General features: G+C 52.6%; 12 protein-coding genes across 12 annotated transcripts; 8 read left to right on the plus strand and 4 right to left on the minus strand.

Annotated features, from left to right (window-relative positions):
- Positions 1-195: 195 nt before the first annotated feature.
- Positions 196-1155, plus strand: V1518DRAFT_376844 (uncharacterized protein; the record flags this gene model as incomplete). The annotated part of the gene is made up of 2 exons (XM_066901560.1): positions 196-607; positions 767-1155. The coding sequence occupies 2 exons, from the start codon at positions 196-198 to the stop codon at positions 1153-1155; spliced, it is 801 nt and encodes a 266-aa protein (XP_066757832.1).
- Positions 1156-2521: 1366 nt separating this feature from the next.
- On the plus strand, positions 2522-3589 carry V1518DRAFT_445708 (cyclin-domain-containing protein; the record flags this gene model as incomplete). Its single annotated transcript, XM_066906467.1, has 1 exon — positions 2522-3589. One exon carries the CDS (start codon positions 2522-2524, stop codon positions 3587-3589), a length of 1068 nt encoding a protein of 355 aa, XP_066757833.1.
- Positions 3590-3875: 286 nt separating this feature from the next.
- V1518DRAFT_421002 (flavin reductase like domain-containing protein) lies at positions 3876-4835 on the plus strand. Its single transcript, XM_066905119.1, has one exon. It carries the CDS (start codon positions 4004-4006, stop codon positions 4775-4777), a length of 774 nt encoding a protein of 257 aa, XP_066757834.1. The 5' UTR covers positions 3876-4003; the 3' UTR covers positions 4778-4835.
- V1518DRAFT_421003 (mitochondrial 54S ribosomal protein bL31m) lies at positions 4775-5591 on the minus strand. Its single transcript, XM_066905120.1, has one exon. The coding sequence runs from the start codon at positions 5427-5429 to the stop codon at positions 4833-4835; it is 597 nt and encodes a 198-aa protein (XP_066757835.1). The 5' UTR covers positions 5430-5591; the 3' UTR covers positions 4775-4832.
- Positions 5592-5603: 12 nt separating this feature from the next.
- On the plus strand, positions 5604-8881 carry V1518DRAFT_421004 (uncharacterized protein). The gene is made up of 2 exons (XM_066905121.1): positions 5604-7720; positions 7778-8881. The coding sequence occupies exons 1-2, from the start codon at positions 5710-5712 to the stop codon at positions 8707-8709; spliced, it is 2943 nt and encodes a 980-aa protein (XP_066757836.1). The 5' UTR covers positions 5604-5709; the 3' UTR covers positions 8710-8881.
- A 260-nt stretch (positions 8882-9141) lies between these two features.
- On the plus strand, positions 9142-12777 carry V1518DRAFT_421006 (armadillo-type protein). The gene is made up of 11 exons (XM_066905122.1): positions 9142-9423; positions 9497-9579; positions 9636-9692; positions 9750-9868; positions 9921-10286; positions 10346-10617; positions 10670-11647; positions 11704-11940; positions 11993-12145; positions 12198-12390; positions 12454-12777. Exons 1-11 carry the CDS (start codon positions 9352-9354, stop codon positions 12585-12587), a joined length of 2664 nt encoding a protein of 887 aa, XP_066757837.1. The 5' UTR covers positions 9142-9351; the 3' UTR covers positions 12588-12777.
- Positions 12778-12840: 63 nt separating this feature from the next.
- On the plus strand, positions 12841-15924 carry V1518DRAFT_421008 (uncharacterized protein). The gene is made up of 4 exons (XM_066905123.1): positions 12841-13246; positions 13302-13375; positions 13434-14042; positions 14096-15924. The coding sequence occupies exons 1-4, from the start codon at positions 13195-13197 to the stop codon at positions 15731-15733; spliced, it is 2373 nt and encodes a 790-aa protein (XP_066757838.1). The 5' UTR covers positions 12841-13194; the 3' UTR covers positions 15734-15924.
- Positions 15773-17604, minus strand: V1518DRAFT_421010 (uncharacterized protein). The gene has a single exon (XM_066905124.1). The coding sequence runs from the start codon at positions 17548-17550 to the stop codon at positions 15940-15942; it is 1611 nt and encodes a 536-aa protein (XP_066757839.1). The 5' UTR covers positions 17551-17604; the 3' UTR covers positions 15773-15939.
- A 66-nt stretch (positions 17605-17670) lies between these two features.
- On the plus strand, positions 17671-19747 carry V1518DRAFT_421012 (uncharacterized protein). Its single transcript, XM_066905125.1, has 2 exons — positions 17671-17987; positions 18047-19747. The coding sequence occupies exons 1-2, from the start codon at positions 17930-17932 to the stop codon at positions 19363-19365; spliced, it is 1377 nt and encodes a 458-aa protein (XP_066757840.1). The 5' UTR covers positions 17671-17929; the 3' UTR covers positions 19366-19747.
- V1518DRAFT_421015 (kinase-like domain-containing protein) lies at positions 19358-21243 on the minus strand. Its single transcript, XM_066905126.1, has one exon. It carries the CDS (start codon positions 21100-21102, stop codon positions 19699-19701), a length of 1404 nt encoding a protein of 467 aa, XP_066757841.1. The 5' UTR covers positions 21103-21243; the 3' UTR covers positions 19358-19698.
- Positions 21244-21518: 275 nt separating this feature from the next.
- Positions 21519-22986, plus strand: V1518DRAFT_421021 (P-loop containing nucleoside triphosphate hydrolase protein). The gene is made up of 6 exons (XM_066905127.1): positions 21519-21713; positions 21777-21807; positions 21880-21921; positions 21987-22271; positions 22321-22439; positions 22493-22986. Exons 1-6 carry the CDS (start codon positions 21661-21663, stop codon positions 22689-22691), a joined length of 729 nt encoding a protein of 242 aa, XP_066757842.1. The 5' UTR covers positions 21519-21660; the 3' UTR covers positions 22692-22986.
- On the minus strand, positions 22773-24192 carry V1518DRAFT_396779 (uncharacterized protein). The gene is made up of 2 exons (XM_066901817.1): positions 23908-24192; positions 22773-23849 (listed from the first exon to the last, which is right to left on the minus strand). Exons 1-2 carry the CDS (start codon positions 24052-24054, stop codon positions 22956-22958), a joined length of 1041 nt encoding a protein of 346 aa, XP_066757843.1. The 5' UTR covers positions 24055-24192; the 3' UTR covers positions 22773-22955.
- Between the last annotated feature and the right edge of the window lie 977 nt (positions 24193-25169).

Below are 25169 nucleotides of genomic sequence, written 5' to 3' on the forward strand. Positions count from 1 at the left end.
AGGTAGTTTAGCGTACGAGTTGAGCAGGACACGGGGCGCTGTCGTTGCCTATTTGTGTTGTTACGCGCCGTGGATATTTTGTTGGAAGTTGCGTGTATCGCGTGCCGCGCTCAGAGTTCTCACACCACTACCGCACTCCATACTGCCACGGCGGCATCACCACCGCGGTACCACGACGACCCCGCACGCAGCAGCATGAACTTTGCGCTCACCTTCCTCGATATAGACCCCGCCCTCACCGCCGCGTGGTCGCGGCACCTACACACTCTCCTCCCTTCCTCCCGCCACCTCACGCACCCGCGGCCCAATGTGGTCACGGACTCGCTCAAATCGCTCGACTTCGCCTTTGACTGCATAGTCTCACCCGGAAACTCCTTTGCACGTATGGACGGCGGTCTGGATCTTCTCATCTCCAGGTTCTTCGCCGAGGGGAGACGCAGAGGCGGGGAGCGGGAGCGGTTGGGTTCCGTGCTGCGGTTTGTGCAGTTGCAGCACTTCCGGCGGTGGCGCGGGCTGCAGCCGGTGGGGAGCTGCTATTTGATCGATATGTTGCCCTGGATGGCGCGCGGGCCGGGGGATGACGAGGTTCTGCTGGCAGAGAAGGCGAGTGAGGAGCGGAGGGAGACTGCGCATAGCGACGAATGCGCGATCGCAAGCGACGAAGACGAGGACGAGGACGAGGACGAGGATGCAGGAGCAGCGCCTGAGCGGAACACGCCACCGCCGACACCCCCACCGGCGGCGGCCAGGAAAGCCGAGACGACAGTGTTTTGGAATAAATACCACTGCCGGTACATCGCGCACTCACCAACCATGCGTGTACCCTCCCTCCTCTGGCGCGAGGAAGTGGTTTACGAATGCATGTGGTCTGTTCTCAACGAGATCTACAACCACAACCTCGCTGTTTCCTCTTCACCAACCACATCCTGCTTGCCGGCGCCGCAGAAGATTGAACGCGTGGTGGTCACAGGTCTGGGTACCGGCACGGGCGAGCTGGACCGCGACGTGTGCGCGCACTTGATGGTCCTCGCGTACGTCAACTTTCTCGACGCGTTGGAGGCTGGGGAAGAGAGTCAGGGCGAGTGGCGCTGGGGGCTAGCAAGGGAATGGGATACGTTGATCACCACCCGTGGCGGGGAGAAGCAGCAGCCGTAGAGGAACGTGGGGAAGATATAGACGGGGAGGACGTATGTTTGTATATAGATGGGATACACATGGTATAGATCTGGGTCTTGTGATTCGCACAGCAGCGCGGTCCTATAGCGAGAGGAGACACGGCCTCGCGGTAGAGTTTGCGGACGCGCTTCGCCGGTGGACCACCGCACACGAGCCTGCCGGTCGCTGCGCGCAGGTCCGCCATAGCCATCAACGCGAAGGCGGTGCGTACGCCAGCAGAACCGGTTCGACGCCCGCGACACTTCGGCCGCGAGCCGGAAAGGGCAAGTGTGCTTGTGACAAGGGAGAGTAAAGGCGGTGGCGACTGCGAAGTGTGGATGGGGGAAGATGTGGCGAAGTTGGCCGCGGTGGGCCCCCGCATTTTGATCCAATCGTCGCGGACACGTGCGCGGGAGCGGTGGGTTTAATGGTTCGCTAGGCAGATCTGAGGGGCACTTTGCGGGTCGCATTCACCAGTGGGCGTAGCGACGGCCGCGTGTTGGCCCTTGACGACAGCGGATAGAGGAAGACGACGTGAATGCGCGCGCGCCGCGCGTTGACGGTGTGCACGATGAGGGAGGCGCGATGGGCGGCGGGACAAGGACGGGCCATGATGGGCTGCGGAAGGACGGTGGAGTGCTGGCGGAAGGGTCCATCGCCTCTGTGGCGTTGTCGCGGTGTCGATCGTACGGCTCGTGCTCTCGCTTCCATGCTCGTTCTGCCCGTCCTTTGTCCCCACAACACGTGCGGCGCGCAACCGGTTCCGCGGTTTAGCAACCCGCATGGCTGGGCCCCAGCTTCAACGCTTTCTTTTTCACGACGGTCCACTGCGCACTCTTCGCCCTTCCTCACCCTCCCTCCCCCTGGCCGCTTCCGTCGTGCTCGCGCAGTTCTTGTCTTAGGTAGCGCGACGTGAGTGCATATTTGTGCGTCTGTTTGTGTGTGCGTGCTGCATGTGTGCTGCGCACGCGTAGGCTTCGGCGTTCGTTGGGCATTCGTTCTGTTTCGCGAACTTGCATCAACGCGTGGTTATTTGTGCCCCCACCCCTCCAGGACGCTGCTCTTCGGCGTGCGCGTCACTGCGTTCTCGCACTGTCTGCTCGTCCCCGTCGTCGTGACTTCACGCCGTCGCATTCTCACCAACGCCTCACGGTCTCGTCTGTCGTCACGTTGCCGGCGCTCCTCACTCAGCTACCCCAATCGACGTCTGGCGCATGCACAAATGACAACGCCTAGTACCCGTGCCTCGTCAAGACATCGCCGACTACCCTGTTTCTCACTCGTACCGTCGTCCTCGTCGTCGCTCCGACTACTTGCACGCGCCCGCGGCGTCACATACAAATACAGACTGTAATACCAGTGCGACATGCCGACAGTACGTTACTGCTCTTGCGGGCTTTGTGTTGTGGATGGTGCTGACAAGACGCAGGAAGCAGTCACGTCCCCGCCCCCGAACCCAACGTCAGGGCAGGGCATTTCGCTACGACGAACCAAACGCGCCAGTGCGGACGGCGAACATGCGCATCATACTCAGAGTCCGCGGCGGCGTCAACAACAACCACAAGAAGCACAGTCATCACAGGAGAATGGTGCGGGCGGCGGTGGTGTCGCGCTACAGCAACGAAAGCAGCATCATGGACATTTGCATTCGCCATCAAAACGGAGAGGCATGTCGCCGCTCATAAAATCGGTGGGCGGTGAGAACGCTGGGGATGCGCTGGTGCAGCCGCCAATAGTTGCGGAATTTGTGCCGCCGCAGAGGAGCGACCAGGCGACAACTGACGCTGGTGCTGTGACCGCGAATGTGGCAGCAGCACCGGAGACGACGCTGCGGATGCTGCCGCGAGACTTCTTTGCGTGCGAGATGTCGGACCTTGTCGCGTTGATATCGTCCATGCTCAGCGAACTCATCCGGCTAAACGACGCGCTGCCCCTCGTGCCCACCCAACTCACGCGGTTCCACTCTCGTGCGTCGCCACAGATCACACATCACGACTACCTCGTTCGGATAACCCGGTTCTGCTCACTCGAAAAGTCCGCGCTGCTGTCCATGGTCTTCTACATCGACCTGCTCTGTGCCGCGTTTTCCTCGTTCACCATAAGCTCCCTCACGGTACACAGATTTCTGATCACCGCCGCCGCGGTCGCGAGCAAGGGGTTATGCGACAGCTTCTGCACGAACGCGCACTACGCGCGTGTTGGCGGTGTGTCGTTGACGGAGTTAAATATGCTGGAGGTAGAGTTCCTTGTGCGTGTCGGCTGGCGGATAGTGCCGAAGGTGCAGACGCTGCATGAGTACTACCGCCGCATGATCTCCCGCATGAGCGAGGTATACGCACTCGAGTTCGACGATCCGGAGCGTCTTGAGTTAAACTCGGAAGGCGACGCCTACGACCTCGACGTGGACGTCGAAGACGCCCCGGAGGATTCATGACGCGTTTATATATCTTTTTAGATCCATTTACACTAACTGCCTTACTTTTCTTTCCTGTTCTGTTTTTGGGGACTTGTTTTCTTGTTTATAAGCACTTGCGGCATGCGCGTCGGTTTTTTATTTGTTATCACCACAAAAAGAGCGGATGGGCGAGCATATCATACGGGCGGTGGAGACGGGGTAGGGGGTGTGGTTGTTGGCTTGCTTTATTTTGTGTATGTGCGTATTACTACGTGTACAGTGTACTTTAGCTTTTTAATGATATTTGTTATCAAAGAGTCTGCCAACGCGGTGAAGCGCCTGTTGGCAAGGACAAAATGTGCGTACAGGGGCTATCGAGGGCGACGCGGGCGGGTTAGGGCAGGCGGACTCGGCAGAAGCCTGCACGCAGACGGTGTGCTATTCACGACACCCATGTGCGGAGCTGCGGTCCGCTCTGCGCTGCGACGCCACAGTGGAGCATTGCGCTCAGTACGCTGGTCACGATGTTTGCACACCCGCGCCAGCACTCCGCTCGATCAGCTGGTATCACTCTACAAACAGACAATGGCGCAGCATGCATCGCCTTTGGCGGTCATCACAGCAGCATCCGGATCCGAGACGCGCGCAGCGACAGTCTCGTCGGTCGCGTCGCTGTCAGTCGCGACACCTGGCGCACCACTGGTGTCGTTTAACTTGCGAGTGCCGTCGTCGACGTCGAGGTTGATTCACGGGTCGGGGAGGTTCAGCGTGAACTTTTTATCCGGCGCGCGTGGGGTTGAGAATATTGCGCAGGGCTTTGCGGGCGGTGCGCCGCCGCCGCGGGACGAAGGACGAACGGAGGATCGCATGGCGTTGGTGCAGGAGGGCGAGCAGATTGAGGTGTATGATCTTGATTGGTTCCCCGTGTCGCCCGAGCCATTCTGTACGCCGATGCTGAATCGCACAAATGTCGTTAGCGGGAGTTCGACGAATGGGCAGGCGCAGCCGCTTGCGTACTGCAGGCTAGATTGCAATGTCGTGTCATGCTTTACTGTCAGAGATCATGAAATATGGGTTGGTGAGGTGGAGCGCATTGACTACAACGGGGATCTCAAAGACAGCGAGTGTCCCGCGCTGGTCTATTTTGACAAGCAGTTCGTTAGAGTGCATCGCAACACGAGTTCCAGCGTCGACGCGCCTTCAAGGCATCGTCTCGTCAGTACATAGCGGTAATTAATGCATTATTGTAAATACAAGAGTGTTTAATCTGGTGTCTAATATATTACATGTACTTTGAGCCTGCGCCATCCTTTTTCTTCGACTTTGACGACTTTGGCTTCTGCCAAACGCGAACATTGAGAGACGCCTTTTGTTCAAATCCTTCAAACAAGGCGTCCATGCTGTCCTGCTCCTTGGACGCAGCACCATCTCCATCGCCCTCCGCCGCCTGCTGCTGAAGACTGAACTTCTCGTTGAACCGCGCGACACGTCCGCCCAAATCGGTCTGGACTGCAACAAGACCCGGAACATTGGGATTCCATAGCGGATGCACGCGCTGGTCGCGGAGATAGCGCCACTCGACTCGTGGAAACGGTGATTGCCGAGTATATGTTGAACCGTCGGAGAGCTCGACGGTGCAGTCGAACTGGTGATACACAGGAGGGCGTGTCTCGCCGAATCTAAATTTCCGCTTGACGCGGTGCTTGGAGAGCACAGTCTCGTAGCCGCGTTTCGGCGGCTCGTATGCGTAGCCACGTCGTTGGGTGAGTTGCGCGAGGTGTTGTTGCGGATGGGCGCAAATGCGCTGAGCAATGGACGCGGTGCCGGTGAATGTCGCGAGCTTGGCGCGGCAGCTGGCGGATGCCGCTGAAGAAGCCATTGGCGATATATATCGGGCGCAACAGCCGCTGTGCTCGTGGACGCTGATGCCGACTTCTCCCGTCGAATTTTGGAGTTTCGCGAAGTTCGCGTTGAAAAATCGCGGCGGGTTCAAAATTCAAGCCCGTCACGTGTTCACGGCGCTTTCACTGTCAAAACTCCCGAGCAAAACTCAACCCGCGGCCAGCAAGTTTTGTCCTCACTTGAAATACCTCCCTCCTAGTCGGCTTGCGGTTGCAGTTTGTTTGTATCACTACGGCGCGGAAACCCCACCTCCTATCATGGCCCGCGGCTCCGCGTCACGACGCGCGAACCAAGGCAATACCTCGAATGCATCGGCCAGCAGCTCCACGTCGTCCCTGATTGCCTTGGGTACCCAGCAGCAACAGCAGAGCGGCGGTGCTGTCGACCATGGCGCAATGTCAAGCGACTCGCTCCGACGGTCCGCGTCGAACGGATTTTCGCCGTTGCACGCGGGCTCCTCTACCGCGTCCGGGCTCGCAGCCACGCAGCAGCCCGCGACTCCCACGAAGGCGAACGGCGCAGGTATGCCAGATTCGACGGCTGGCGCAAGCACGCCGCAGTTGTCTGAGCTGGCGGCGCAGATCGACAGTACTCTTGATCTGGCGTCGTCACATATGCAGGCCAGACAAGCCGCCTTGTGCAGCGATCCTTCAGGGTCGCAGATGGCCTCAGGCACAACATCGCGCTCGTCGCTGCTGTACTCCTCGATTTTGCCGCCACATCCACTTATCGATTCCGTTGCGATCTTCACGCTCATAATTCAATTTCCGAATGTCATCGTGTCATTCATTCACGTGCTATTCGCCTGCTTCACGTTCGTTCCGCGCACAAATATTTCGTCATCGTCGTCATCCCTGCTCTCCTCACTGACCCACGCGACTCCAACTACGCCGAGTCTTCTCACTGTCCTGTTTACAGACATACTAATATTGGTGGTTTCCATTTTTTTTCTGCCACGCATGAGGTCTGTTATGGTCGATCTCGGATCCGCGGTAATCGCGTCTTCACTCGGCGGCGGCGGGTCGAAAATCGCACTGTACTGTGCTTCATTTTTGCAGTTGACCAAAGCTGTACGACATTCGCTATTCATGATTCAAAGGGACGCTTTGTCTTCTCCCATGGTGGCCGGACCTTCGGCAGCCCTTATTCCGGACCCTCTACCATCGCCACCGCCGCAGTACTACCTCGTTAAAAGTGCCTCTTCGGTGCCACGAACTTGGAACTTACTTTACGGGTCTGCAGGCTGGTTTACAGAGGTTTTGGCGGCTCACATTGTTGGGCAGAGTCTAATGCACTCTCTTAGGAGAATTTTTCTGGAGCATGACAACAAGCTAAGCTCCATGCCCGCCGCATCGTCTGCGCCGGGTTTACTGGGAGATGGTTATAGTATCGATTACGAGGCTGCTAATTACCAAAATCTATCGCCCGCGTCGTCAGCCGTGCCCTCGTCGTCTGCTAGCGGTCGAAAGAAAAAGAAAAGCATGCAGTCCGCATGGCATTATCAGCAAACATTATGGTCAGCGCTGGCGAATACGCTTGTTCTGGCATCGCGAGAATCAAGTCAGTTGCATGCGACGTCGTCAGTCAGGGCGCCGACTCGAACTGGTACTTCGCACGTTGAAAGCGGACAAGCGGATGACGCGAGTCCTTCATTGCTGTCGTCTCTGATCTCAGACGATTTTTCTAGCGCGAATGGGTTGGCGTACCGCCCGTCGGCTTCGGAGCCGGCATTGTATAGTTGTGTGCGGTATATTTTGGAAAACGAGGTTGCGTTTGAAATAACCGCTGCTGGTCCTCAGTCTTCTGCTTCGGTGCCTATGCCTACTGGCTCGCACGCTGAGAACCAGGATTCGTCGTCTCTTTTAGTTCCTTTGCTGTTTTCTCATGCAGACTCTCAAAGCAACGGGTCAAATACGCAGACGTCGGTATACAACGGCGTCACTGTGCGAGTGAATGGGATATTGTGGCCTGAGGTCTCTGTGCAGACGATTATTCCGAAAATCAACCATCCAGCCAACACAGGTTCGGCGTCCAATGAGGTTGATCCGATTGTTCAATTACTGGAAATGGCTGTTGCCGACGATTCAGCGCCGAGCGAGGACGCGTGTGGAACGGAATCTATAGCTACTGAGCTGCTTGCTGAGACACTGTTGGTTGTTTCGGGATTGACGCCGATTACAGAGTATGAGATCGAGATCAGCAAGACGTTCAAAATGGGTCGTCAGGTTGTGGTTTGCCTAACTAACGTGTGCACTCTGCCGAAGGATCGTATGTATATGATGTTTATTAGTGTTATGCGTGGCGATGGTCTAACATGTGGTATAGTGTCTGCGGTTTCGTCGCAGCTGCAACAACCGTCACGGCCATTATCGCCAGTTACTACTCTCCTGGACACGTTGTGCACCACGAACGCGACTTTGACCGAGGAGAAGCAGAAGTTCAAGAGATCACGACGTGACCACTCCAAACAACTTTCTGCTCTTCGGTCCGAGATAGATTCGTTGAAGGTTCGGCTTGGATCTGGTGACCGTGGCGATGAGCGCGCATGGCGTCGTGTTCTCGCGCTTCGTGAATCAGTTCGGCGGACCGAAGAGGAGATCGAGGGTTTAAACTCGCAACTTGAAGGACTTACGGAGGAAGAAGTGCAGGCTGTTGAAGAATTTCAAAGCCGGCGACGAGACTGGAAGCTTTTTGCGGCGGAGATGGATGCGGTTGAAGCAGAGTTTTCTGAGGCTAGCGAACAGGTCAAGCAACGCGAGCGTGCTCTGTTACTGGACGAAGGGGCGGTGATCAGTAAGCGGGATAAGCTTCAAGCTCGCCAGAAGAAGCTGATTTTGGATTTCGAACGCGCTGATCAAGAGCGCAGGATGATTTGGAACGAGGCATTTGCGAAGCGTAAGGATTCACGAGAAAGGCTAGCACGACGTCGGCAAGGTGTCGAAGAGGAATTCTCGACTGCCATCACGAAGATGGAACGCGGTGCCGATGATCTCCGCGAGCGTACGTCTTCCACCTGGCAATCCATTGCCGCATTCGGAGAGGCTGCTATGGCTTCGGCTGCAGCAGCCGTCGGCGTCATTCCTCCCCCGCTCTCGCCGATCGTGAGCGGCTCAACGATATCTTCATCACCTTTGATTCCCGGAACAACTACTACACTGGCAACACCGACGTTGCATGTTACAGGATCACCGTCTATGGCGAATATCGCTGCCTTCGATGATAGGTCTGCCGTGGCTGAGTTTGGCGCTCCGATATAACTGTGTTGTTTTTTTTGATTGATTTTGACTGCTATCTTGTTTCGTTTGGCTCGCTGGTTTGCATTGGTTTTGGATGCAGTGTTCATATTTATGGCTCTGACTGTAATATATTAGCTGTATATAGGATCATCTTTGTACATAAAATAATAATCAAATAGACCGCCTAAACTTATCTATGCGTGAATGTGATGATCTTGGAGTTTGTCGATGGTTGGGTCACGAGGTGTGTTGTAACTTCAGTTCTGAGTTTGCTTAAGGGGACGACCATCAAACTGGCTTGGTCCTATCCATGGAAGTAGAGAACAGTGTCTGAGTAGATAAACGTGCTCACTGCTGGGGAGGAGGATGTGCCTAGATAGCGTAGATGTCAATGTTGAACATGTGCGCGTCATAACCCTGACAACCATCGTGAAGATTGTCAAAAATTCAACAGATCAAGGTCAACCGACCCAACGTCACTGCAAAATCACGATCCTGCCACACTTACCGAACTTAAAACTTCCCCTTTTGGACCCAAAGACTTGTCTATCTCTCTGCTGGACACACTGTTTCTTGGGGGCAACGTTGCGTTTTCCCCGAACAAAGCGAACGACGCTTCCAGCTTCTCTGTTTAGCTAGGTCGACCGCCTGTTCGCAGTTACCATGGAAGATCAAGTCGAGCAGGCGGTAGAGATCGCGCTGAGTCCAAATGTAGATCCGGCCTTGAAACAACAGGTATGAGATACTTTTTCAGAGACTTGGGTCGGATCTGTGATGTCGAGCCAGAGCTAACGAGAACCGTGTGTAGGCGATGACCTTCTGCACCCAACTGAAGGACTCCAACGACGGATGGCAAATATGTTTATCGCTATTTATGAGTGAACGCAAGCGGTAGGGACTCTGTTGGAATGACTTTGAAGGTATTAGTCTAACGAATGGTGTTCAAGATCACCGGCCGTCCAGTTTTTCTCGTTACAAGTCGTCGACGACGCATTGGTGAAGAGGTTTTTAGCATGCTGAGTTCGAAGGTGCATGCAATTATTAACGCTTTCTACGTTTAGACTTAGTGGGGACGAGAAGGTTTTAGATTCAGAATCGCTGGTGAATATCAAGAATGCTCTACTGTCCTACATCAGACGAGAATACGGCCCCCAGAGTACTAGTGCGACAGATGCAGTTTGTACGTTGCACACGTTGTTTTCTTAAAGCGATTAGGGACTAATTACTCTTAGTCATGCAAAACAAGCTCGCCCAGACAATCACATACTTCTTCCTGCTGTCGTATCCGAATACCTGGCCAACATTTTACGACGATTTCCTTGACATAGCATCGCAGAACGGCGCTCAGCTTGCAAATCCCAGAGGGTTGTTGTTGTTTTTGCGTATTTTGTTAGCGCAGCATGACGAGATTGCGGATAACCTCATTATACGATCAAACGATGCTGGCAAGCGCAATGGACTTATCAAGGACGCGATTCGAGTCCATGATATGGCGAAGCTGGCAAATGTCTGGAGGGAGATATTAATTCTGTGGACTTCCCGAGATGGCGGATATCTTATAGCGGAGAACTGCTTGAAAGTTATAGGAACTTGGGTTTGTAAGTTGATCACTTATCCGTTGAACTGGTGCGGTGCGTGCTAATTCTGTTTTTTGAAGCTTGGATCGATATCTCACTTATCGTGACTCCCACTTATATGTCCATTATTTTTGGAATATTAGGAAATGAGGCGCTACGAGGTGCTGCATGCGACACTCTGTCTGAAATCATCAGCAAGAAGATGAAACCAAGCGATAAACTGGAACTCATCAATTTACTCAACTTTCCTGTCACGCTATCACAACTTCCATTGAATGATATTGAATTTACTGAGAAAGTGGCCAGACTTGTTAATCTGTTATGTATCGACTTAATCAAGATATTGGATGAGGTACGTCTAGTATCCGAGCATAATGATTCAGAGTGTCGCTGACTATTCTTAGAAACAACTGCCATCTAATTTCATCGAGCTGACCGAGTCACTACTGCTTCAGCTGTTACCGATTGCAATCAGCTTTTTGGCAAATGAATATGATGATACGTCGTCGGAAGTCTTTCCTGCCATTAACGATTTCTTGTCTCTGCTACGAAAGGAAAAGAAGAGGAATATACCTCTGACACCAAATCGACATGGATTATTATTGTCCGTTCTAAAGACTATCATTCTAAAGTTGCGATACGACAACGCAATGGATTGGCATAGCGGCACTGATGACTCTGAGAATGAGTTCTTGGAGATCAGAAGCCGGTTACGTATATTTCAAGATAGTGTCGCGGCTATTGATGAAGACATATTTATTGACAATATTTCTAACGTGGTGCGGGCTAGTCTTACCGAAGGCAAGAGAGAATGGCGCGACGTCGAGCTGGGATTGTTCGAACTCGGAGCATACAGCGACGGGCTACGGAACTCTGCGGCTCTGCCGACCAAAGGTCAGGGCTCGCCAAAGGCCGTGGAAGTGCTGAATACTATGCTTTTAGAACTGACCGGCTCTAATATTTTGTCAATTGGCCACCCTCTGATCAATCTTCACTATCTCGAGCTAGTAGTGAAGAACTCAAAGTTTTTCGAATCTCACCCGACCTTGATTCCGCAGGTCCTGGATGTGTTTGTTTCAAGTGTTGGAGTTCATAGCAATTACGTGCATGTCCAGGTTCGCGCGTGGTTTTTGTTTTACCGATTCATAAAGCAGCTAAAGTCGCTCATCGGGAATATCGCGGAGCTGGCACTCAACGCTGTTGGAGACTTGCTTGTTATCAAGGCTGAGATTCCATCACAGAACGACAACGAATCTGATGTTTCAGCCGACGGAACTGCTGATACGGGAACGTTTGATGGCCGACTAAACCTGTTTGAGAGCGTGGGGACGATTATGTCGGTGGAGGCGGTACCAAATGAGATGCAGCTCGTGCTCCTAAAGGTTTGTTTATTTATCCGTGATTATTTTGTCTGGTATTCCTGTTAACCTGAGTATAGCGAGTCTTGGAGCCGATTTTTGCGGACATCGAATCCAGCCTTCGAGAATCTCAGGGTGATCCTCAGTCGATTTTACAAGTCCATCACGACATTATGGCTATTGGCACGTTTGCTCGTGGGGTCATTGACGGCGGGAAAGCAATTACTGAACCTGTGAGAGAACAGTTTCTTCTTGCAAGCCGAGCTATTTTGATTTCCCTGGAGACTCTATCCAGTAACGAGGTGATTCGAGAAGCGGTAAGTTGCGAAAGTAATTTTGGGTGTGACAGCATCTAATAATTTGTCCCAGAGCCGATTTGCGTTTGCGCGGATGGTGCCTATTCTCGGTGAACAAATTTTCCCTGAAATTCCGGTGTTACTTTCGAAGCTGTTGACTGAGTGCAACGGCGCCGAATTGGTTGATTTTATGAGTTTTGTTGGTCAGCTAAGTCACAGTTTTAAGGTATGTTTGTGAGACTCAAAGTGAAGAAATGCACTGTTCTAACAACAGACAGGGATATCAAGGAACGATGGAGATGCTCAACAGTTTATTAAATCCTTTATTCAGTCGCATTTTCTATTCGTTAAGTCTACCAGTGGATGGCTCAACAGATGAGGAGATTCAACAGACAGATATCAAGAAGGCGTATCTGAGCTTTATTACGGGATTGCTGAACAACGGAGCAGGCTCTGTTCTCGCCAGCGAAGGTGAGTTGTATTGGTCATTTCAGTTGTGCAATGCTGGCAAGAGAGCTAATCATTCGTGTACAGCCAATCAGGCGTTACTCGACTCTGTGCTGCAGAGCGTAGTTCACTACTCGTCCACATCCTCGGACGCGACGATCAAGAAGCTTGGCAGTTCGGTGTACCCACGTCTTGTCGAAATTCAAAAGAACCGAGCGTGATTCTATCTACTTTTGTACAGGATTATTTCGCTTTGTGCAGCTATGTTTAGTTCATTTCATCACTAATCTGATGTACAGAAATGATTTCGAAGTAGCTATGTATGTATGTTGTATAGTACGGAATTACATATTTATGATATGACTGCATATTTTGTAAATAATGCAATGCAAGCAATGCTGAGCGATGAGAATGTCGGTATACAGGAGGATGTGACTGAAGCGATGTGCAAACTATGCGGCCCTTCCGCAACCCCTTTAATTAGACGGCGAAGCTCTTGTGGAAAGCCGGGACAAGGAAGTCTTAAGGAAGCCGGAAGGCCGGTGACAGTCAGAAGCCGAGTTGGGTCACATAATGGCGTCATGGATCACGGCGGTGTGACAGCGGCGCGGCTCGCGCATCACAATTCACATCCAAGACCAGCAGCGCGCCGCCGGCGTCGAGAAACCGTCCTTTTTTTTGTGCCATCCCCGCTCTCGCGATCCCCGTTTTGTACTGCATCTCGGGAACCCGGACTCTTCTTCAAGCTACTCGCGCTGCGCAGATTTCTCGTTCCTTTAGTATCTGTTCTTGCTTTGTCTTTCTCTTCTGCGGTACACCGTGTGGAACATGTCCGACGCGTCTGACGATGATATTCCACTATCGAAGCGCAAATCGCGAGGTATGTCTCGTTCTGCAAGGCTATCGAACATAATTGTCTCATTTGCTTGCTCTAGCGATAGTTGCCATAAAGAAAGTTAGAGACTCAAATGATACCGGGGAGGACTCGGACTCTGACGAGATACCTTTGGTATGTAATAGCGCGCGCAGTACACGGCTTGGCTTATTGATTCCATGTTTTTGTGCAGAAAAAAAGGCAGAAGAAGGAAATAAATAATGCTGTGTCGAAGAAGGTCAAGAAAGAGTCGCCAGCACCGGTAGTTAGCACGTCGGCGAACGGTAGCTTGCAGAAGGCTGCTAAAGTGAAGTCGGAGAACGGGACAGCGGAATCAAAAGTTGCAAAGGTGGCGGCGGAGAACGGGAATGCTGAATCGACAGCTAGGTCGATGCTGTCGCCCGCGAAGAAGTCGAGAGCTATTACAAAGACATCAAGGTCAGAACGCACTAGCGACGACGAAGCGCCACTCGTTAAACGAAAGTCTGCGAAGACGGCTACCACTGATGCCGAAAAGGATGAAGAAGACCTATACAAGTGGTGGGAAGCTGAAGAACTGGACGGATCTATTAAGTGGACTACTTTGCAACACAATGGCGTACTGTTTCCGCCGCCATACGAGCCACTTCCTGATCATGTCAAGCTGAGATATTGTGACAAGCCCGTCGACCTGCCCATGGAGGCTGAAGAAGTCGCCGGATTTTTTGGGGCGATGTTGAATACAGATCATGCACGAAATCCTGTGTTTCAGAATAACTTTTTCAAAGACTTTTTAGACGTCCTTGAGAATGCCGGTGGAGCGGTACGTTGCTCCTAGTTCATACGTCCGAGTTTGCTGCTAATTCACGATAATAGAATATCAAAATCGAGCACTTCGAGCACTGCGACTTTACGCCTATTTTTAACTACTATGAAGAGAAGCGGATGCAGAAGAAAGCCATGACAAATGCTGAGAAGAAGCAAATCAAAGAGGAGAAAGAGGCTATAGAGGAGAAGTATAAAGTTTGCTATTTGGACGGGCGAAAGGAAGTCGTCGGCAATTTTAGAATTGAGCCTCCAGGCCTATTCCGCGGACGGGGATCGCATCCCAAAACTGGAAAACTAAAGTCGCGCGTGATGCCAGAACAGGTTACTATCAACATCGGCCCGGAAGCAAATGTGCCTGATCCGCCTGAAGGCCACGAGTGGGCTGAAGTCAAGCACGACAACACTGTCTCATGGCTTGCGACGTGGAAGGAGAACATCAACAGCGCTACGAAATATGTTTTCCTTGCTGCGAACAGTTCGCTAAAGGGAATGAGTGACTATAAGAAATTCGAGAAGGCGCGTGAATTGAAGAATCATATCGAACGTATTCGAAAAGCATACACAGAAGGCCTGAAAGATAGCGTCATGGCGGTTCGGCAACGTTCTACGGCGATGTATCTTATTGACGTGCTTGCGCTGAGAGCCGGCGGCGAGAAGGGAGAGGATGAAGCTGATACCGTTGGCTGCTGTTCGCTTCGGTGCGAGCACATTTCCTTCATGCCAGGCAACATTGTTGTCTTTGATTTTTTGGGTAAGGATTCTATTCAATTCTACCAGGAAGTGAAGGTCTCGCATCAAGTTTACAAGAACTTGAGACTGTTCAAGCGAAACAAAGATCCGTCCGATGATCTCTTTGATCGCCTTGATCCAGGTCTACTGAATCGACATTTGCAGGAATACATGCTCGGGCTGACGGCCAAGGTGTTCCGTACCTACAATGCGTCAAAGACTATGCAGGACCAGCTCGATCTCATTCCGAACGAAGGATCGGTGAACCAAAAGTACGTGGCATTTAATGCGGCGAACCGCGCCGTTGCTGTTCTTTGCAACCATCAGCGGACAGTTTCCAAGGGGCACGAGCTTGTCGTCGGAAAAATCGAGGACAAGATTTTCGAGGTCAAGTGGCAGCGATACAGGCTGTCGCAGCAGATCCTTGAGCTCGATCCAAAGCTGAGGACAAACGACGAGGCATATTTCGAGAAGGATCCTGGTCTCACGGAGGAAGTTATCGACCGATTAGTTTCTCAGATTCTTCAGCGCGAGACTCTCAAGATCACCAAGAAGTTCGAAAAGGACAATGAGAAGCGAGCTAATGAGAACGAGGAGCCTATGGAGGAGTCTGTACTTAAAGAACGACTGGAAGCTGTCAAGGCTCTCGAAAAGGAGTACGCGCAGGAGCGGAAGAAGGGTAAGCCGGAAGTCAAATCTGGCATGACTGTCGAGAAGCTCCGTGGGCAGATAGAGAAACTAGACGAGCGCGTGGTCAACATGGGCCTGCAGCTGAAGGACAAAGAAGATAACTCCACCGTCGCGCTTACGACCAGTAAGATCAACTACATCGATCCGCGTCTTACTGTGATGTTTTCAAAGAAGTTCGACGTTCCGATCGAGAAGCTGTTTTCAAAGACGCTTCGAGAGAAATTCAAATGGGCGATTGATTCTGCTGATGAGAACTGGAGATTTTAGAAACTGGTGAATCTTGCCCGTATTTTTATGTAATATTATTCCTCCTACAAGTCTGGATTTGTTGCATCTGCTGCAAAGACAGAACTACGAGACCACGGAGTTATCAGTTGTGTAGGAGAATTGAAAATGGTGGTTGTATATACTGTACAGGAAAGAACTTTCGTGTGATCTTCAAGTCATTGCAATCAACTGGTATAACTATTCGACTACGCATCCAACAAGGCGCGAGCTTGCTTGAAGAGATCTAAAGCCACATTTTCCGATCCCATTCGCAGCGCGTACTGTATGGGCTTGCCGTTTTCGAATGTAGATATCCGAACAAACTTTTCGCTCGCGAGAGAGCTCTTCATGCCTTGCGAGATCTCGAAGCGACCGCGTGAAAGCGGCAGGTTGAGAATAACTTTTAGAATGCCATCGGCGCGCATAACGATCCGGGCCCGTGACCGCGATGCTGCGGATTCGGTGGAGCTTTCTCGGGTAGCTCCATCACCGGAGGAATCGTCGTTCGAAGATTTAGAATCCTGTGCGGCAGCCGTCAGCGGCGACGGAGCGGAAGCTAAAGGAACAACAGGGCCAGGCCGCGGAGGTAGTGGTGGAGGGGTCGTCTTAGGCGCGGATGCGGGCGTATCGCGGCGGATGTTTAGATGAAGTACACCAACTCCCCTTTCTTTCCACCCTTTGTCTTCCACTGTAGGATCCAACGAGTACAACTTTGCTCGGCAGTTGAACACCGAATTTTCCATTTCTTCGCCGGTCTCCACTTTCTGCTCTTCAAGCTTTAGCTGCACATATGGCTCGGCCGCTGCGTCCTCGCCGCTCTTGCTATCCTCGTCCTCGTTCGCGTCGTTGCCTTCCTCTTCGTTCGCGGTCGTGGATTCAGACGGCTCATCAGATTTCTTCTCCGCGAACTTCGTCAAAAATGGATTAGATGAAAAGGAGGAAAATGGTTTATGCGCGGATGAGTCGCCGAATAGAGTACTAGATTTTGAGGGAGTGCTTCCAAACAAACTACCGGTGCCAAACTTTCCAAAGGATGTTGGAGTAGAGGAAGTTGGAGCAGATGATGGACCGGAGAGCCAAGAGGACGAGCTGGCGGGCTTGATTGATGACGATGAGAATGCAGAAAATGGTACAGAAAATGGATTCTGCGTGTCTGTCGTAACTGCTTCGCTGGTTGAGGAGTCTTCGGTCGCCGGTTTGTCCACCGTAGCCGTGCTTGATTTGGCCACAGTGACTAGTTTATCTTCGACAGCGTCACTGGCAGCGACTATAGTCTCTGTACTTGCGAGGCCCTTATTGTCAGCGGAGAGAGAAGTGATAGGAAGATCAGAGCTTGGTGGAGGTGCTGGAGCGTCGAACGTCTTGTCCAGAGTGACGAGTTCGATTTCTGCTTGATCTTCGCCAGTTGTGACTGCTTCCTCCGTCTCGCACGTAGTCGTTTCTTCCACTGCATCTGACACCGTCGTTTCTTCTCCGTCTTGGTAGTCCACAGCAGTTTTGGCCCGCTTCGACTCCGCGTCGTCGTGGTCACCAGTCTCGGCAAAGCTCTCCTGAGCAGATCGCATCCGCTTCAGCGGCCCGCCGTTGCTGGTATCAGCCGTAGCAGTAGACGACACCTCATCAAATTCCGCGGCGCCTAGTACCTTCGGTGCTGTCGCGGAATCCCGGTCTGGGGAGGAGAGATCATCGCGAGAGCGCTTGCGTGATTGTGGCTGGGGCTGCATCTTATCCGAGTCCGGTGTCAGCACGACGGTAGCCGGCCTGGCGACGTCAAGCTGCGCAGGTGTTTCCGGCGTACTGAGCGGCGGCGTAGTCATTACAGTGTGTAATCGGTATCTCCAGCGCACAAGTCGCGATCGCGGGGTGTTGGTCTGCACTCTGTGTGTGCGCGCCGTGAACTACGATGCACGCACAGCCCTAACCCCACGTTTGAATATCATCTCTTGAAATTTCGACGTTGTCGCCGTCGAAGGCACAGAACAGCAGACACGGCAAAACGAGCAGACGGGAGCATGAATCGACCAAGTGAGTATCCACAGTTTGTAGCACAGTACGCTGCTGGGTGGCTGACCGCTTCCATTGCGCCGGTTTTGGCGTGTTGCTGTGTTTCAATTAGGCCAACCCACACCGCAGAACCGATCACACGGCTTTTCGAACGTGATATCCTCACTGAATGGACGTCCGCCGATACAACACATGCCCATGAACGCGACGGGTGTTGCGAGCGCGAACGTGTTGCGTGGCACGAAGCAGCGTGAGTGTGCCTTGACTTCGAATTTGTCGGCGCGTGTGGTTGGCTAACTCGTCACATAGCTGCGACCCCTCCGCTATGGGGATTTACCACGAAGCCCGGACAGCAGCATGCACAATCGCAACAGCAGCAGACGCCGTCGTCAACGTTTCCGTCGCCGGGTTCGTCACGAATTCCCAATTTGGCGCTGAGCAATAACAATTACCCACCGCTATCAGCTGCGGGCTCGTCTTCCAATCAACAACAACAGCAGGCCCAACAGCAGGCCCAACAGCAGCAACAGCAAGCACAGTTTGCTGGCGGAATTCTCGACATGGCGGAATTCCCCTCGTTCGGCCAGAAATCGTACTCTGCTGCTACAAGCGGTAACGGTAGTCAGTATGCGAGAGCAGGTAGCCAATCGCCTCTACCAATGCCATCAACAGCGCGACCAACGACAGCCGGACCGCCAGGCCTCACTCAACAACAGCATCAGATGTACCTCCAACAGCAGCAGCACCACCAACCCGGTTCGATACACAGCGATGGCATGGAGGACAAGAACTGGCTGGAAAGTCCGTTGACGGGCAGCGCGAGTAGCGCGGCCAACAGCTTCAACTTTGCCAATGTTGCTGCCAGTAATAGCGGCATGCCAAATCACGCATTCGGTCTCTTTTCCGCTCCGGGTGAGCCAGCACGCCACATGCACGAGGAGGAAGACGACGAGCATAATGGATCACACCACGACTACGAAGAACAGCAGCTGCTAGAACAGGAGTACGCGCGACGCCGGAGGCAAAGCGAGACGTGGCCTGTGCCAGGGGGTCCCGACGCGATCAAGGACGATGTATCTGCAAAGTCGGTTGGCAAAGAGTCTGCGAAGAAGGCGAACGACGACATGCCCTATGGAATAGGTGGCCTCATGAGTTTTATGAAAATGGACAACAACAACGACATCCAACTGCTCGCCATGGGCTCAGATCTTACGACTCTCGGCCTAAACCTGAATCAAGATCCCGAGCCCTTGAGTTTAACATTCGGATCGCCGTGGTTCGAGACGTCAAAGACCAAGGTTGAGCCAGATTTTCGTTTGCCGGCATGCTACAACGTCCAATCGGCGCCAAATCAGCAGACGAAGATCGCCAACTTCTCGGACGAGACGCTGTTTTACATATTTTACTCAATGCCGCGCGACATCATGCAGGAAGCTGCCGCAGTTGAGTTAACAGGAAGAAATTGGCGGTACCACAAGGAGCTGAAGCTGTGGCTGACGAAGGATGCCGGCAGTGAGCCAATACCACAGTCAGGGCTGCACGAGCGTGGCGTGTACACGTTCTTCGACCCGAACTCATGGGAGCGGATCAAAAAGGAGTATGTTCTGTACTACCAAGATATCGCATAACGTTGCTCGTTGTTTGTTCAGGTGTGTTCTGTACAATTTTATGTCTTTTTGACCATAGTTTGCGTACTGTATCATACATATACGCGATCACAGATGCCAAATACCTATGCCCAAATGACCAAACCCAATGCCGAGGACAAGAAAGAGGAAGCCGTAACAAATTAATTTAGAGAAGCCGAAACCACCAAACGCAAGACGAAAGAACAACAAATACTTGACACCCATAAGCAGATACCATAACCGAGAATGCGCAAAGCCAGACGTAGAGCCATATACTACAAGGTGAAAGAAAGATCGGACGGGGGGATTTTATGTACACGAACATATAAGGACTCAAGGTCGCTGCATGTGGAGATCTACCAGTTGCGAAACGTGAAGTGGGGGCTGTATGCGGTGATGATAGAATCGCTTTTGCTGGTGGGCGTGAATATCAAGTTCGCCCTCAAAATCTTGGTCCCAGTTGTCTGACTCGTCGTCAATCTCCTCGGTTATGACAGGAGAACGCATGTTTGTTGATGACATGGACGAACTCGTGCTGGACGTTGACGGCGATGGCATGCTGCCGAGAAATGACTGCGGTGTGGAAGTAATGGAAGCCGACATATGTGACGGACGGCGCCAAAACCGGGCGGTTGACAGCACTGCGGACACTGTTCGCGGTGTGGGTGGACGGAATCGCCGATGATGTTCGAAAACAGGTGCAGAAGATGTGGAGACGTTTGGAGAAGAAAAGTCGAAGTCGTCGTCCCAGCAGTTAATATCTTTGCCGGAATCATGTTCTGTGTAGCGAGAGAGCTTGGCCGTCCTAGCATTGGAGCCCAGCTCTTCATCCTGGGATGTTTTTCTTGGAAAATCCGACAGCATCTGTAATGCGCGAGACGGCGTTGGCGGTGGCTCTGATCCCTGGTCAAGTGTGGCCGCGCGAATCCACGGATGCCGCAATAATTCCCGAGCACTAGGCCGCTTGCTGGGGTCCTTGTGGAAGCACTTCATCAGAAAGTCGTATAACAGCGGAGACGTAGAGTCCGGAAGGGGAGGGTGCAAATCCTGCACGATCTTGTACATTGCCTGCATCTGGTTAAGCTCGTGATACGGGGCCAATCCTCCAGCAAGCAGCTCCAAAACCGTGCACGCGACTGACCAGATGTCGGAGGCGGCGGTTGCTCCCTTGAGCTGAATAACCTCTGGCGCCATCCAGTATGGAGTGCCAACAACTTGCTCGCCATTGTCTTGCATTGACGTCGAGGTTACGCTCGTGGCGACACCAAAGTCGGCAAGCTTGACGACTCCGTGCTTCGTTGCGAGAATGTTTGCGCCCTTGATGTCTCGGTGGACTACTCCTTGCTCGTGTAGATACGCGAGTCCCCGTAAAACTTGGGAAATATATACACCAATAAGTATTTCGGGGAACGGACCGTACCGCCGGGCGGTATTCGTAAGCGATCCGTTTTCGCAGTATTCGAGAATGATGTAGAGTGTGTCGTCCGTCTTCACGAAGCCGATGTAGCGCACGATGTTCGTGTGGTCCAGTTGCCGCAGTAAATCTATCTCGCGCATGATGTTCTCGATGTCGTTGCGCCGAGGGATCGTCGTGAGCTTGATGAGCTTCGCCGCTACAGTAGCACCGGTGCGGAGGTTGAGTGCGCTGCGCACTTCCGCGGTGGCCCCCGTGCCGAGAACCTCGCCGATGGCGTAGTCGCCGACAATGCAGGCGGGACCGCGACTCGGCGGAGGCATGCTGAGAGCGACTACTACTGTGGGACCGAGCAGGCAGGCGGATGACAAAATCAGGCGTATAGGAGCGTGGGAGGCACTTGCCGGCCAGCGCGGGCGCTTTGTTTACGTTGGGCCACGTTCGGAGACGCTGCGGCTGGTGCGTGGCGCGGTGCGGGCGGTGCGCGTGGCCGTCGCGTGCTGATGCAGGCCGCGGGGCTCGTGTGATCACGGGACAGCTGCCGGAGCGACCCGATCCGTCCCGGCGAATTTGGCGGGGTAGCGGGTCAGGCAGACTGAAGGTGGGTCGGACGCTGCCGGCCGGGGCGCGGGGCAGAGCCGGGCAGCAGGCAGCCGTTATGAACGGCGCCCGGCGCGGACCCGACCCGACCAGAGCCTTCGCCGACTCGCGTTTTCCCCGGCTTCGCGCTCGCGCTATAACCCTCCGCACCCCCCGCCGCGCCATCTTCTCTTCAACACCGCCCGCACACGCTCCTCCGGCAGGCAGGCATTCTTCGTAGCACCGCCGCAGCACTGCAGTCGTGTGTTTCCGCCGCCCGCGCGGCCACCGTTCTGCCGTTGATGGAGTCCACCTTCGCAGACCTCGCCGCGCACTGCATCGCTCTGCTCAGCCAGTACGAGTGCCTGATTAGTGTTCCTGGACCTGCGCCGTGTTAACCTACATTTTCAATTTGTAGCATTCCCGCTGAATCGCGGATCATTGTCGCCGTACGTCCTGTCCCCGTTCTGACTGCATATGCTAGCACAGGCGCAATCTCTGACACCTCGTGCGCATCATAGATCAGTGGCATACCAGGCTCTGGCAAGACTACTCTCGGAACTGTATGTTCGCAATGTGTCTACACACAATTTATATCATGTCTCACTCTTTGTATTTTGATTTCCAGGCTGTAGTTAGCAAGATCAACGAACTATGGATGACAGCTTGTGCGGCGGACGCGGAGAAGGCTACTCACAAGACACAGATATGTGCGTTTGTGCCCATGGACGGCTTTCACCTCACGCGCGCACAACTTGCAGCGATGCCAAATGCAGAAGAAGCAATTGCTCGGCGGGGCGCGCCATTCACATTTGATCCAGAGAGTTTGCTGTCCCTTGTCCAGAAGCTGCGAGTGCCTGTCAGTGCCGACGCGAAGTCTATATATGCGCCGTCATTTGATCATGCAGTGAAGGTACAGACCTTTGAGCGTCGTCTCATATATTTTTGCTAATGTGTTGCAGGACCCGATAGAAAATGACATTAAAGTACTTCCCACAGACCGCATCATAATAATAGAAGGGCTCTACTTAATGCTCGAAGATTCTCCATGGAATCAAATCGCAGACCTAATGGACGAACTGTACGTCATCCTCTCTTTTCATTGTACTTTAATACTAACTTACGCTCTTTGAGCTGGTTCGTCAATGTCGAGCGTGCAGTGGCTCGTGACCGCATCATCCGGAGGCATCTTGAAGCCGGCATCGCACGCAACGAGGCCGAGGCCATCAAGCGCGCCGATGAGAGCGACCTGGTTAATGGCGACTACATAGTCAGCCACTCGTTAACGCCAGACAAAATGATCATTAGCATTCAGGATGACAGGATCTCATAACACAGAATTGTTTCCAGTTACGATATTATTACGTTATGCGTTATACGGAGTAGTTTGAGTTTGCGTCACAACCGGTGTATTGCATTTGCCATTGTGCTTTTGATCGTTAGTGTTTGTTCGTTTTGGTCTCATATATTTGTTCTGGTCGGTATTTCATTCGGTATCTTTGTACTCTTTTATGCCTGAATTTAGTCTGTAAAATATTCCTCAGTGAAGAAGCCATTGTATTCCCAAACATTCAATTCGTTAACTAGCAAAGTACTTTTAACTTGTCGCATAATCGACAAACAACAAGAAAAATGCTAGGAAGAGAGATGTAAAGATGACGATTTTTGATGCAATCCTGTTCCTCCGTCGTGCGCTCTTAAGTTGCTCGTTGGCACCTTCGACGTGTCCTTTGCTCTCCACTGCTTCCTCGTATAACCTGTCTGTGATTTCTGCCTGCTGGGTAAGATGTGCCGCGAGCTCGCCTTGCAGCGTTGCAATCTCGTACATTGAGCGTTCGGCTTGCTCCGCCTGCTGCTGAGTCTCCTGAAACTCAGCAAGGAGTGCCTGGTTTTCTTGCTCTAGTTCTTGGACAAGAGCTGCCGGAAGCTGTTCAGCTGGCGCATCGGAGGATGCGGTCCCATGAAGGAGCTCATCCATTGTAATTGTTCGGTTGCTGTTGTTTGCCGTTGACGCGTATATGTCGTTTAATGCAGCAGACGCGTTCAACCTGCTCTTCGTCTTCTCAATCTCGCGCTGGAGACGCACTTCCTGCATTTCCGCCTGCGCGTTCGACACGTCACGCAGCAGCATATTCAGTAGTTGCGTCACACCCCGTCTGTGAATGCCCAGCGACATATTCTTGCCGTCCGCCTGCTTCTGTTGTTTGTCGTTCAATATCCGCGAAATCGCATCAGATAGCGAGTGGATCGCATGTGAGGACGCAGTCGCCGCGCGTTTTGCTTCGATTTCCTCAAGACGACGAACTCTGGTTGTACATCGTTGCAGGATTAGTCGAGATTCGTAATCAATCTCGTCGCGTTGTGTGTTTGTGAGTGTCGATGAGGATGAGGGTGCTTTTGGCGTGTCGTAGTTATAGTTCTGTGTTGAGACAGACAGGTACGCTGGCCGAATGGTGACCAAGTATGCTTGTAGAGACAGAATATGTTTGTACTATCTATCGTTAGTCCTTACTCATTTGCAGGATCGTGCGATAAACCGTCAAACATACAATAAGTAGCGCCTCATTCATGTAGGCATCCGCAGTTCGGCTCTTGGTCTCGTCCTCTCTTGACCCGCGATCCAAGCCACATGGCCCTCGGGTTTTCACCGCCGCGGCGCGACACAGCTCATAAAATACTGGCGTCTGATCAGACATTTGTTTTTCGATTCTCCCCGCACTGGAATTCCAAATGTGTACGCCGAGACCAACAGCAAATGCAAAGACCGGAGTTGGGTTCGCAGTTGTAGCTGTCGCGTTCTCGACGATGACGAGCGCGCAGATGGAGTTGATCGGTATAACTTTGTGTAAGCAGATGGCTACCAATCACTTACTCAAGTCGCTGCTTGAATGCGCTGCTCAGTCCGATCCCCACTACGACGCCGGCTTGCATTTGTCCCGCGCTTATACATTCAAAATATTAGATCCTGTATGATCATCTCTCGTCTCCTCTCGTCTCCTCTGTTTTATAACAGTCAATCAATCAAACTAAACAGCAAAGGCTTGAACTATTGCCCGGGGGAAACCCTAACCAGCAATAGAGATCCGAAGCAGGGGAAAGGGTCGGGTACATCAAAAGCCCGCGTCCACCGTCAGCGTCTCCACTGCCCTCGGACTGGCTGGCTTTCCCAACGCTCCTTGACTAGTCGACTTCTTCTCATGTCCGCCGTCTGACGATGCTCACCGCACTTGATGCAACTGCGTGGACAGTCTCTTGGGTGCTAATGCAGGGCCGGATTGTCTGGTATCGCTATATTATTTGTAACTGCCACTTTTACGGCGGCGCGTACGGCAGTTATCCTCTTCGTCAAGCTGCAGAGCAGAGCTGTAGATTGCATGTGGATCAGCATGCATGCTCCGTTCACCTCTGGCGCTCTCTCGCGCCCAAACAACGTCGTTCTAGTGTTTCCCGCCCTATACGCCACCGTCCGACATTCACTCTGAGAAATTGCTACGCATCTTCATATTTCTGCGACCTTTCAAGATAATTTGAGACGCCAAAAGCGCGGTTTCTAAACCCGGGCGATAGCGAGCATTCGAATAACGGTCGTCGCGTGCCGAACGACTAAAAACTGACAGAGTGGTGTGTGCAGAAAATTTTATCCGAGACGGAGGCCGAGGAAGGGGGATTCCGGCGAATTCATGGAGCTAAGATCGGGGGATACGAGATCGTGTTCTCCAGCCAGGCGTTGCAGTGCCAACGAGCAGATTTTGTAGGGTTGATATTGCCATTGTACCCAGTATAGCATCTAGGCCAGCATACTGGCTATTGT

This window comes from Limtongia smithiae (genome assembly GCF_038497785.1).
Source record: "Limtongia smithiae strain NRRL Y-17922 unplaced genomic scaffold V1518scaffold_11, whole genome shotgun sequence".
Lineage (NCBI taxonomy): Eukaryota > Fungi > Ascomycota > Lipomycetes > Lipomycetales > Lipomycetaceae > Limtongia > Limtongia smithiae.

Coding starts and splice junctions, on each gene's coding strand:
- V1518DRAFT_421002 (XM_066905119.1), top strand. CDS start 4,004: ATGTGCGGAGCTGCGGTCCGCTCTGCGCTGCGACGCCACAGTGGAGCA.
- V1518DRAFT_421003 (XM_066905120.1), bottom strand. CDS start 5,429: ATGGCTTCTTCAGCGGCATCCGCCAGCTGCCGCGCCAAGCTCGCGACA.
- V1518DRAFT_421004 (XM_066905121.1), top strand. CDS start 5,710: ATGGCCCGCGGCTCCGCGTCACGACGCGCGAACCAAGGCAATACCTCG. Junction 7,721..7,777: donor GTGCACTCTGCCGAAGGATC/GTATGTATATGA, acceptor CATGTGGTATAG/TGTCTGCGGTTTCGTCGCAG.
- V1518DRAFT_421006 (XM_066905122.1), top strand. CDS start 9,352: ATGGAAGATCAAGTCGAGCAGGCGGTAGAGATCGCGCTGAGTCCAAAT. Junction 9,580..9,635: donor TTTATGAGTGAACGCAAGCG/GTAGGGACTCTG, acceptor ATGGTGTTCAAG/ATCACCGGCCGTCCAGTTTT. Junction 10,618..10,669: donor TAATCAAGATATTGGATGAG/GTACGTCTAGTA, acceptor GACTATTCTTAG/AAACAACTGCCATCTAATTT.
- V1518DRAFT_421008 (XM_066905123.1), top strand. CDS start 13,195: ATGTCCGACGCGTCTGACGATGATATTCCACTATCGAAGCGCAAATCG. Junction 13,247..13,301: donor ATCGAAGCGCAAATCGCGAG/GTATGTCTCGTT, acceptor TGCTTGCTCTAG/CGATAGTTGCCATAAAGAAA. Junction 14,043..14,095: donor TTGAGAATGCCGGTGGAGCG/GTACGTTGCTCC, acceptor TCACGATAATAG/AATATCAAAATCGAGCACTT.
- V1518DRAFT_421010 (XM_066905124.1), bottom strand. CDS start 17,550: ATGACTACGCCGCCGCTCAGTACGCCGGAAACACCTGCGCAGCTTGAC.
- V1518DRAFT_421012 (XM_066905125.1), top strand. CDS start 17,930: ATGCCCATGAACGCGACGGGTGTTGCGAGCGCGAACGTGTTGCGTGGC. Junction 17,988..18,046: donor GTTGCGTGGCACGAAGCAGC/GTGAGTGTGCCT, acceptor CTCGTCACATAG/CTGCGACCCCTCCGCTATGG.
- V1518DRAFT_421015 (XM_066905126.1), bottom strand. CDS start 21,102: ATGCCTCCGCCGAGTCGCGGTCCCGCCTGCATTGTCGGCGACTACGCC.
- V1518DRAFT_421021 (XM_066905127.1), top strand. CDS start 21,661: ATGGAGTCCACCTTCGCAGACCTCGCCGCGCACTGCATCGCTCTGCTC. Junction 21,808..21,879: donor AATCGCGGATCATTGTCGCC/GTACGTCCTGTC, acceptor TGCGCATCATAG/ATCAGTGGCATACCAGGCTC. Junction 21,922..21,986: donor GCAAGACTACTCTCGGAACT/GTATGTTCGCAA, acceptor TTTGATTTCCAG/GCTGTAGTTAGCAAGATCAA.
- V1518DRAFT_396779 (XM_066901817.1), bottom strand. CDS start 24,054: ATGTCTGATCAGACGCCAGTATTTTATGAGCTGTGTCGCGCCGCGGCG. Junction 23,850..23,907: donor TGAATGAGGCGCTACTTATT/GTATGTTTGACG, acceptor AACGATAGATAG/TACAAACATATTCTGTCTCT.